Here is a 12,125-nt window from a genome sequence, read left to right as displayed (position 1 = left end):
AAACAAATAATAAACAAGAAGCACAATAAGGAGTTAATAAGTTATAGTACCTTCATAAGATGGAGTATTTTGTAACCAGTATAAAAGGCATATAAAACTTCTTTAATTTGAAAAAATATGATTTTTACTTTTTATTTTGAAACAATTTTAACTTACAGAAAAACTGTAACAATAGAACAAAGAACACTCGTAAACCATTTACCCAGATTTCAAAATTTTAAACATTCGTCTACATTTTATCATTTTGTCTTTAATTATTCTGTGTGCGTGTTTGTGTGTGTGTATAAAGTATTTCTCCCCACCAGAACCATTTGAGACTAGGTTGCATTGATCATGCCTTGTTACCCTCTAAAACTTCAGTGTCTTTCCTGAGACCAGGAACATTCTTTTACATAACCACAGTACGGTTATCAAATCCAGGAAATTTAACATTGATACAATATTTTTTATCTAACCTACAGTCCATATAGCAATATTGTCCATCGTCCCAATAATGTCCTCTGTAGTAGCTTTTTCTCCCAGTCTAGGCTGACATATTGCATTTAGTTGTCACATCTCTCTAGATTTTTAAAATATGGAGGATTCTTCAGCCTTTCTTTGTCTTTTATGACACTGATATTTCTGAAGAATACAAAAGATTATTTTGCTGAATGTTTCTCAGTTTGTGTTTCTCCAATGTTTTCTTATAATTAGATTCAGATTATGCATTTTTGGCTGAAATACCACATTATGATGCATCCTTTTCAGGTAATTTTTCCTTATTGTTGACATTATTTTGATTATTTGGTTAAGGAGTCATTACCATATTTACTTTTTTTCCTTTTGAAATTAATACATAATTTGTAGGGAAATACTCTGAGATGTTGTAAATATCCTATTTACAAGCAAACCTTTCTCCCTTCGAAGATGCTTGCCTGAATCACTTTTTACTATTATGATTGCAAAATGGAGGTTTTCTGACTTCATCATTTCATCTATATTCTTTCTGTATTTTTTGGTGAGCCTTTTACTGTAAGAAAGATCTTTCTCTTCTCCCTTATTCAATAATACCCATTTATTCTCCCAGAGTTCTCTAGATTAGAAGTCTGAGCACAGAGCATCTGGGTTCTCTGCTCATAGTCTCCCAAGGCTGAAATCAAGGTGTCACGTGTGCTGTGGTTCACATCCAGAGCCTGGGGTCCTCTTCCAAGCTCATTGATATTGGCTGAATTCAGTTCCATGTAGTTTTAAGACTGACATCTTTACATTTTTGCTGGTTGTCCAACTGGGGGCCATTTTCAGCTCCCCAGAAATGACCTGCAGCTCTCAGCCACATGCCCTCTCCTCTCCTCGTCGGCTCTGACGTAGTCTCACACGTAGCACAACAGTAGCTCTCCATCACCTTGCTCCTATAACAGAGCCTAAGGAGGGAGCAACTACCTTATTATTTTCTCATCGGTTCCTACAATGCTCAAGGGGAGGGCTTTTTATAGAGTTTATATGCCACAAGGCAGGAATCTTCAGGGCCATCATAGAATTCCGCTTATCACAGTATTAGTAAGTAATTTTAAATAAAAAGTACACTGGTCAAAAGTAACTTGAATTTGTTCTATTTTCACCAGTGCCCCTGTCTCTCTGGTTATGTTATTCATTTAAAATTCATTTGGTTCATTTGTTTCTGTTTGCATTCAATTTTAGGGGCTTTTCCCCATCATTCTTGACTTTTTAAAATGTATAACATTAGCATGTTTCCAAAAGTCAAAACTATACAAAACTATACACTCAAAGAAGTGTTACTCATTCCTGTATCCCACCCCATTTCCCCCTCTCCTAATAGGCAACAAATTTTAGTTTCTGGTTTATCCTTCTTGTTATTTTTGCAAAATTAATTTTTAAAAAATAAATGTAGGATGTTTTCCTATTCATTTCTTACAGTAAAGGTAAAAGAGTACACCGTAGATACTGTTTTGTACATAACATATCCTAGAAATCGATTAGTAGAGATACTCCTCTTTTGAAAATAGATAGTTGTATGAAACTATATGTCTTAGTTTGTTCCACCAATTTCCCATACTGAAGCATTCAGATGGTCTGCAATAGTTAGCAATTACAAATAATGTGGCCAAGAGTGACCTTTTGCATATGTATTTTCACATTCCTGGGGATTATCTTCAGGGTCAGTTCCTAGAAGTGGGTTTGCTGAGTCAAAGGATGCAGACATATGTGGTATTGTTAGATGTTGTCATATCCTCCTTGGGGTGTTCTCTGGCACCAACAACCGATCTCCTGCTTCTCCAGAGACCACCTGGGTGTCCAACAATTCATTTCGATTTTGACACTAACTACCTGCAGGCGGCACAGACCCCATAGGCTAAGGACTCAGTCCCATAAGACTACTTTCATTTCAGATACTAGTTCAAAGTCCCGGGCCACCTTCTGACCTACCAGCTATGAATTGGGGGTTCTCACAACCGCCTCCTCATGTTTGATAATTTGCTAGAATGGCTCACGAACTCAGGAGAGCACTTTATTTGCAGTTACCAGTTTATATAAAAGGTACAACTTAGGAACGGCCGGATGGAAGAGATCATAGGGCAAGGAATGGGGAGAGGGTCATGGAGCTTCTGAGTCCTCTCCAGGGCTTCACCCTCCCAGCACATTCACTGACCCAGAAGCGCATCAAAATTCGCTGTTCAAGAGTTTTTCTAGAACTTCATCTCCAGTCCCTCCTCCCGCCCCTCCCCAAATGTCAGAAGTGAGACTGAAAGTCCCCTACCTCCTAATAGCTTGGTCTTTGGGGTAACCAGCCTCATCCTGAAACTAAGGGCCACAAACTAAGTTACTTCGTTAGCATAAACTTAGGTGTGCTCTACAGGGACTTGTGAATAATAAAAGACATTCCAGTTACTCAAGAAATTCCAAGGGTTTTAGGAGCTCTGTGTCAGGAATCTAAGACAAAAAAGAAATTAATTTATTATCATACCACACCCTTCTCTAGGGATTGCACCATTTTACTTTCCCACCAACGTTGTGTAAGAGTGCCCAGTTTCTTCTTCTCAGCCTTACTAAGCTTTAAAATTTTTGCCAATCTGATGTTTGGATGTAGTATTTCAATTTCTTTTCAATTTCCATTTCTCTTGTTATGAATAAAAATTCAACATTTCTTCGTATATTTAAGGGACATATATATACTACACATATATAAATGTATAAATATAAATTTTCTGTTTATATCTCATGTCTATTTTTTTCTATCGGACTTTTGGTCCTTTTTTCTTCAATCCTTAAAAGGTATTACATATTAGGGAAATTAGTGCTTTATCTGTGATTTATATCACATATAGTTATTCTCAATTTGTTGTTTGTCCTCTGACTTTACTCATGGTGCTTTTTTTGCCATGCAAAAGTGTTTTAATCTTCTTGTAGTCAAACTTATCGATTTCTTTTATTGCATCTGAATTCGATGTCATAGTTTAGATAGCTCTTCCTTCACCGAGGCTATATGGAAAGTCATTATGTTTTCTTCTAGCATTATACAGCTCCGTTTCTTAACATTTAGATCTCTTATTTAGAGTTTATTCTTGTGTATGGAACGAATTGATCACATTTTATCTTTAAAAGATTTTTTAATGATGTGGAAAAGTGTACTTGATAACTCAAAACACTCACAGAAAGAGCTACAAACTTATATGTTTAATACAAACCACATAAAAATATACATAGAAAACATATTAGAAAGGAAAAGCACCAGAATGCTATAAATATTTACATCTGGTTAACAGCATTATGGGACATTAAAAAAATAATTTTCAGTACGCTTTTTATATTGTCTATAATGCATATTTATAACCAGAAAGAAAAGCAGCACACGGTATTTCATTTTAAAAGTAATAAAACTTGGCTCTGCTTTTTTTATGGCCTGAAAAAGAGACTCAGAAAATACATATTTAGTTAAAGTGACAAAGAATAGGAGCTATATATACGTCTTCCTCTTCTCTGCACATCTCTCTGCCTCGCCTCATGCTTTTTCTCTCCCGTCTTCTCACTCCTCATGTCTTACACAGCAGTAAAATACATGCAGAAAATGAACAAGCCATCTACAGAATATTATTTTATTGCTGCAAAAGCTACCTAGGGTTAATTCTTTCGTAAAACACAGCTGCAGGTTATGACAAGAACTCAAAGAGACCACAACCCTAATGGATAACGGAAAACCTTCTAGCATACAAAACATCCCTTCCCCCTTAGCTAACAGTCTTGACACCAGCAACAGGGTATCCTATTAGAAGGCTTTCTCTGTGTTATCCTAGAGAATGTAAAGTTCCAGGTCTCTTCATCTTAGCAGTTGAATGGTCAGAGGAGAATTACTGCTTCCTTTATTTTATGGCCTTAGTGATGTGCAGCTTGTCCCTAGATGTGCAGCTTGTCCCTAGACGTGCAGCTCGTCCCTAGACGTGCAGCTCGTCCCTAGACGTGCAGCTGAAGAATCAATGCCAGATGGCTCATAGGAGACAGGTCTAATGGTTCTGTGCTGTTCTCAGTCTCCCCCAAGAGGAAAGCTATGCAGTGGGGATACTCAGACCGTCACACCCAGTGATTAATAATAACGTGTTGCGTGTTCACGGTGTGCTAAAGTCCATTCTACACGCGTCGTCTCATCAAGTCATCGGAGGTGGCAGAACTCGAATTTGAACCAATGCCTGTTAGGCTCTAACGTTGGTATCTTAAAGGCTGTTTTAATGCCGTTGGGTGAAGTGTCAGTACCGAGAGTTTAACACATCTCAATACATCAGTGAAATCTATGACCCATCCAGATGAGACAAGGCCTCCTTTGAAAACAGTTTCTAGCAGCCTTTCTCAGTGCAGCGTCCACAAGGAAATTTAAGTCTACCAAAAAATGATTTGAATGTTATCTTCTCTTTTCTTCCAAGGATGATGGCAGATAACAACTAGGAACAGTCCACATGCAAAGGCGAGAAGTTATTCATTACATACAATAGGTGCCTTAGGGCATTGGGGCTTATTTCTCAGTCTCTCTCTCTCTCTTTCTCTCCCCTCCCCCTCCTCCTCTTTTTTCTTACTTCTGTCTTTGTCTTTTCCTCTCCCTTGAGAAAGTTGTGTGGGTAACAAGCCCACACCGCAATGATCAAACTGAATTCTTACCCTTCCATGCGCAACATCTCAAGGAGGTCTTCTACTCAGGACTTCATATTGATGACAAAAGGACAAATGATGTAATGCATATTGTTTCTCTGCTATGAATCTAAGAACCACTCACAACACAACCAACTACAAATAATAAATGGGATGCTTGTGGTATTTGCTCCCATCCTTCCTTGTTAAGGGACAGGTGAATCCTGAGCTGGGAGGACCAAGGTGAGAGCCCCTGCCCTCTCCTGTCTTGAGACTCTTCTTTATTTTATTCTTCTTTGCTTGGTTGTCCTCTTTGGAACTTTCCATTCCCTACTGGAGTGTGACTTACGCACTATTACTTATTAAATGCAATTGCTCGAAGTTTAAACTTCAATTACAAAATATTTATCAATGCTATTTCATTCCTCTAAGCAGCGCTACTTCTAGTCGCTATTTATGAAATGAAGGCATTGGAGTAGTTTGTTTTTTCAGTAGTGCGTGCTCTTTAAATACCAAATAACCAGAACTTCCTTTTTCTCTTTCTCTCTTTTTAACTTGCTGTCCCTCAACATTGCCTTTTTCTTTTTTAAAAGAGATTAGCATTTAGGTTAAGTACTAGCTTAAAAAAAAAATCTTTGCCTTTGATACTGGTGACCCCATAACTTAATGAGTCCTGTGGCTCTTGGCTAGATGCAACAATTTGGTTGCTTCATGCTGGTTTTCATTTAAGCAAAACCAGCCTTGTTAGCTATCGATGATCGTCTGATGTTCCAGAAAATAACCTCATGCGAGATAGTTCAATGCCAAAGAACATCTTTTCTCCAAACAAAAAATGAAATGTTTCAGTAATGTTGGCCTTTTTGTGGAAAAGAAAAAAGCATGACATTCTTGAAGTGTTTTCAGAGAGGCCTGTGGGATGTCTTGTAGACTGCAGTTTGGGTTGAGTGGTCTGAATGCCAGCAACACTGGTGACAACAGGAGAAATGTCACAAGGCTTCCTGAGTTCTCTTGTTTTTCGCTCTTGGATGCCTGACGTAGTAAACTGATGCTAGAAAGTCTGAACTCTTTCTTTGCTTCATCCTCTCTTAAACCTTCAGTCACAGGGAGATGGTGATGAAGAGCATGGGCGTTAGAGTCAGAGGATCCACGCACCGCTCCACCATTCCGTTAATAACACTACCACCTGGGGAGCTGGGAAAACAGGAAACGGGGTCACTTAGCAGAGTCCCTCCACAAAGACATGCTAATAATCATTCTCACTGTAATCAAAATCGACATTTGTTGAATGCTCAGTAAGTGCCAGGCATTACACTAACAAATTCTCTGGATTGGCTTATTTACCCCTCACAACGACTCCATGAAGTAGACATGATTATAATTATTTTCATTTTATAGGTGAGAAAATTACGGTGAAGAGAAGTTAAGCAACCTGGCCAAGGTCACACAGCCTGTGTGGTGGAGCCTAGATTCAAACTCAGGCAATCTGACCACACTGTACCACAGTGTTCTGTTAAATAAATTATAATCAGTAGCAAAATATGATGCTACCTCTGATTCTTGCAAGCAGGTAAAAGTATTGAACATTCAAGCAGAAATTCCTCACTCAAAAGAACTAAACTCAGAAGCCATTTAATGGTGCTAAAAACTAGGACTAAGCAGCTCGAGGAACGTCATCCATAATCAGTCGCCATCTCCTTGGGATGGTAAAGTTTGACCAAAAGATCTTCCATCAAGAGCAGCAGTGATTTGGGAGGGTATAGCTCAGTGGTAGAGTGCTTGCCTAGCATGCACAAGGTCCTGGGTTCAATTCCCAGTATCCTCTGTTTAAAAATAATAATAAATTAAATAAATAAACCTAAATTACCATGACCCCCCCATAAAATTTTTTTTTTAGAAAGAGCAGAAATAGTTTACTTTCTGTGAGACTAGGATTATGAACTGCTTAAATCCCCATTCAAAGACTCTAATCCTCTCTCTCCTCCCCAGTTTCTTCCTTCTTAGGATGGCGTCTGGTTGCAAAGGAACTTTACACATCCTAATGGCACTGGGTACACAAGCCTATGATCTACATGTGGCCCTTTGCATTTTAAAATGTACCCAGGATTTCTGTTAATCAGGTGTGGTAAGACATGCAGACACGGAAATGACTGTTACCAAGGAAGAAGTTTATACTCACGGATTCTAGAAATAGGAGGCATGGCATGCCAGCAGGGCCACACGGGGAAGCCCCGGGCTTAGTGAGGAGTCAGTGGGAGCGAGGGGAAAGCATGGCAAGAGCCTTCACTGTATTTTTTTGTGGGGAAAAAAATGGGAAGGCAGGGCAAACAGGATAGACAGATCTAGGGTTGAATAATTCTGGTGGGCTCTGAGGCTTAGCAACGGCCCCTAGTTGCCTGATACCACGCTTTGAAAAGATTAAAACGGGAATAGTAGCTCCCAGTAAAGGAAGTAGTTGAGGGTATGGGCTGTGGATTGGATTGATATGCATTTGAAGATTGTGCTCTCAGACAAGTGTTTATCTCTGGGAATTAGCTAACCCTAGGAGGGACAGTGTCTCCCTTGTAAGTGAGTCCCCAAAATGTCAAAACATCATAAAATACAAAAAAAAAATTTAAACTATGATTAATATAGTCTAGTTGAAGCATCTCATTCCATTTATCTAATTGCCCTCGGTCCTTACTACTAGTCCTGAAGCGTCTGTAACTCATGGCACCTTGGCCTGACACAAGTGAGGAGGTTACTCAGGAGAGCTCAGCTTTCTCCCTGACTGGTCAGACTCAATCTCTGTTCTCCTTTGTGCTGATGGTTCTTTAAGATTTAACAGCAACCCCTGTGCAACCCTAAGCTTACGCAGGTGGTTAGTGAAAGGGTTGAGAGCGATGGCAAAAAGAGGGTAACTTGTTGTGCCTCCGTGGGAGCACTGAGGAGGCTACTTTGTAGGATGCTTTCACGCCAACAGCACTCGGTTGCAGGAGAGTCAAATGGCAGTGTGGTGTGTTCAGGCAGACTGGGTTAGCACTGCCAAATTTTTATCAGTGTCTGTTGGACATGGAAGAGATCCAGAAGTGTACTAGTGCTTTCTACAAGAGTAAGAGGGAGGATGTCCCCATGGGGTAAAGTAATATGATGTGACTTTTTTGCACATCTAAGATGCAGTGTATAAATTGTCAATTCCAATATACAGAGAAAAATTGGTAATAATAATATTGAGAATAATAATGAAATAGATAAATTTCTAGATAGGCCGACCCCCCAAAAGTGACAAAAAGCCAATGTTAGGAATTGCAAATGTAATTGTTTTTCTAAATAATGAAGCATTATATAAGTAATTTTATGCCAATAAATTGGAAAATTTCACTGAAATTGGCAATTTTCTAGAAAAAAAATTACCAAATTATTTTTCAAGCATCTCAGAAATGTTCCTGCTTTAGGACTGTTTAACTTCTGCTTCCTCTGCTTAGACCATTTCTCATCTACTTAGCTGCAAAGCTAGATCCTCTCGCTTCCGACAGGCTTATCCTCAAATTCACACTTTCGTGAAGACTTTTATGACACTCAATTTAAAGTCCAACCCTTCGCACAGATTTCACATCCCTTTTCTCTCCTTGTTCTTTCCTTTTAAAGCAATCATTCTCTAACATACTATGAACATATTACGTATTTTACTTACTAATCTTGCTTACTGACTGCTTCCCTAAATGTAATTAACAAGTTAATTAACTCAATTAATATTTGTTAAATGAATGATGCAACTAATAAGTTAAAAAGTCCCCAAATTGCCATATTGAATAGATATGTGTGTGTCTATATACACACACACACATAGATATATATATATATATTTGATATATATAAATCATGACTAAATGGATTAAGATTAGGATGGTAAGGATGATTTAACATCAGAAAAACCTATCAAATTAAATCACATTTATTGCATTAAGAATTCAATAGAGAAATGCCATATATTCCTCTCAATGAAGCAGAAAAAAAAACCCTCAAAAAATTGCAAAAAGGCAACTTCTCCTACCTACTCAAGTGAATCTATCAAACACTAACAACAAATATTAGTCTAAATGGTAAAAGTTTAGAAGCATTTCCAGTAACATAAGAAGACAAGGATGCTTACAATATTGAACTGGATTTCCTAACCAAAGGAATAGTTTAAGAAAAAAGAGGTATGAGGATTGTAAAGCAAGAGGCAAAATTTTTACTTGTAGACTATATGATTACCTTCCTAGATATTCAAAAAAACCTTCAGATAACCTTTAAAATTAAGAGCATTCGAATTACCCGACTTGAGATTGATAGGCAAAGAGCAATACCATACTTAGGTACTATCAGTAACAATTAGGAAATGTAATTTCATTTTTAAAAGAATTTTGGTTAAGACATGTATGTAGAATATTACAAAACTATGTTAAGGGACATAAAATAAATATAGTACCAAGACAAAAATACAATTGGGATACATGCACCAGATAATGCTGACCTTTGGGGAAGAGACGAGAATGGGCTTGACAAAGAAAACATAGAGATTTTAAAGCTTTATTTAAACAAGGAAAAACATCTGAAGGGAATAAAAGTTAATGTTTGTTCTATTTGGTGGTGAATATTGATCATAGATGTTTATTGCATATTCTATATATTGAGACTTTCCCCCAAGTATAAATATATGCAGAGAAGGATCTCACTGATCAGAAAGAAGAATCTTGTAAAAAAAAAAAAAAAATTAAGAAAGATGTCTTCATTGATTACTGAATCAATGAGCATTTCGTGCACATGGCCATGTATAAATATTTTTAGAAATACTACAATATCCTTAACTACCCCATCCTAGGCCTTTTAGGCATGATTCACTTCCTAGGCTTCAAAACCTCTGAGACCAGATGACATGAACTGCTGCAATGACTCCTAGGCTTTATTAGAGTAGGTTTAAAAAGACTATTCTCAAGTGGGCTTCTGGCAGAACTTGTGCCCTGGTCTTTGAAGGAACAAGCAGAGTGTGAGCATTAAATAGCTGAGCAGGACTTGGCATGGCTGGACATGCAGGAAGATCTTCCAAAGCTTGCATTTTCTACCTTCTGCTGACCTATTTGGCAAGAGATGTATGCCTAAACATTAAAGAAAGCTTTTTACTGGAAGTGATTCAAAATTCTATGGCACAGCGAGGCAGTCTCACATGCTTTCAGAATCTTGAGTTATTTCTCCGTTTTGAATTACGGGAAATTCTAGTGTGTGGAGGGAGACTTTTTGAACCTGGTTTTTATTTTCTCTCATTGTTCCAGAGTTTATGCATTGTGCAGAATATGCTTTATAAGATAATTTATATGTTAATAACAACCACCCAAAAGGCAAAAATTGATATACAAATTATTAAATCAGTCTGTCTGCATATTCTCTTTTTTTAGATAATTACTTTTTCCAAATAATACCAGCCAAACAGACAATACAATTACTTTGTGCTCTGCTAATAAAGGCTTGGTAGAGAGCTAGCAGTCAAAGAAATCCTTTATCTGCAGCTACAAGGAAGACTGCTCTATGGAATGTCTTATGACATATGTTCCATCTAAGTAAGGAGAAAATTACTTCGTCAGAGCAGTAAAAATGTTTTGACCTAAAATGCGAACATTTTGGCTTATTTTTTATTCACTGATCTGCTTTGTAACAACTCTCAGCATGAAACAGCTTGTGTGCATGTAGAAGTCAGGAAAATTCAGATGCGACCACAAAGAAGAAATATTCAAAACAAGGCTCAAAGTGGGGAGGAGAATAAATTCAAAGTGTTTGTTTCTCCCTAGCCCTTTACTCACGGGTTTAGCTCTGAAACAGAGCCACCATTTGGCAAAAGTGAGACAGACAAACAACTGAATTCCATGCCCTTCCACCTCTTTTCTGTGCCTTTTGCCTCTCTCCTATTCCCTTGTAAGCCAGATTTTCATGGCATCCAGCACCACCCCCTTCATAGTGTTCTATATAGACTTGGGCAACGCCCAGAGCTCCGGAATGGTACTTCCTACCTCCTCCACATCAGAATCCTGTTTCCTCCACATCAAATCCAATGCTGAGCTCTGAGATGATAGTTCCTCATTAAATTGCTAATGATTAGGCTTGATTCCATATGAGTCTGCTTACAGTAGACAGTACTATAAAGCTGTCTAGGGCTCCTCTGCTTGCTCTATGGGCCTGCTTACACACTCCACCTCTCCTGATAAGCAGATCAATTCAGGGACTTGGGAGGTTACCGGGTTACAAAGCAACTTCAGAACTAAACTCAGAGCTAAGAGCCTGAGTGTGATGGTTACCCTGCTAATACACCTAGATATTGGAGCCCCAATTACTGGGAAATGGGTAGATGTTGCTGTGAGAGTGACAGAGGATCAGCTAAGCTAGGTATATCTGAAGCCATCAATCCCTTTGGTGAAAAAAGGTGATACTTTCCACTCTCAAAGTGGAAACTGTGAGTGTACACCTCTCACCTCTCAAATTCAAAAACTGTCTTCCCAGAACAAATCAAAAAGTACTCAAGAATAAGCCATGTTGACTTTGTCTTCCTAAGTATTTTAGAGGACATGGCAGTCAAAAGATCACAGATAAATTATAATATTGGAAAAATACTTTCTGTGGCTCAGAGCCCTGAGAGCACTCTGAATGTCATAATAATTCTAAAAAGTCTGTCAGACCTTCAGAGGGGATTATCTTGGGATTTGGGGGAGGCATACATAGTATAGTTACTGAGAGCCCTAGGAAGTTGCTCCTTTGCAAATAACATTAGAAAAACCATTTCTATATTTTGTAAGGAGATAACAGTCAGAAAGAGTATGGAAAATATTTTTTAAAGTGGATATTGGAAGATAAGACAGTTCTTGTTAAAATTTGAAACATAGTGAGGAGGTATCTCCCTAGAATTCAGAATAGAGGCTGGGTATGTAAAATCTATTTTTTAAAGCTTCAGTTAAAGATATTAGAGTCTATCTTTGAGAACTAAATCCAAAGTAAATCTAGCAGGAGAA

At 38.0% G+C, this 12,125-nt stretch overlaps 1 protein-coding gene across 41 annotated transcripts in view; it reads right to left on the bottom strand.

Annotated features, from left to right (window-relative positions):
* The window catches only part of LOC116667777, a 193,371-nt gene that overhangs the window by 86,581 nt on the left and 94,665 nt on the right, over positions 1-12,125 (bottom strand). For 30 of the 41 annotated variants that reach the window (XR_004324840.1, XR_004324836.1, XR_004324841.1 and 27 more), the window contains one exon: positions 102-6,303. The exons of 2 other annotated variants lie outside the window; for them this stretch is intronic. Coding sequence is in view for 1 of the 39 variants with exons in the window: in XM_032493794.1 (XP_032349685.1) it covers positions 6,248-6,303 (56 nt within the window). In the remaining 38 variants the exon portion in view is untranslated. Of the gene's footprint in view, positions 1-101; positions 6,304-12,125 lie in introns of those variants that run through there. 9 more of the 41 variants (XR_004324843.1, XR_004324829.1, XR_004324837.1 and 6 more) reach the window with 1 other exon arrangement.

The sequence above is a fragment of the Camelus ferus genome, chromosome 12 (assembly GCF_009834535.1).
Source record: "Camelus ferus isolate YT-003-E chromosome 12, BCGSAC_Cfer_1.0, whole genome shotgun sequence".
Taxonomy (NCBI): Eukaryota; Metazoa; Chordata; class Mammalia; order Artiodactyla; family Camelidae; genus Camelus; species Camelus ferus.
This window is presented reverse-complemented; position numbering and strand designations above follow the sequence as displayed.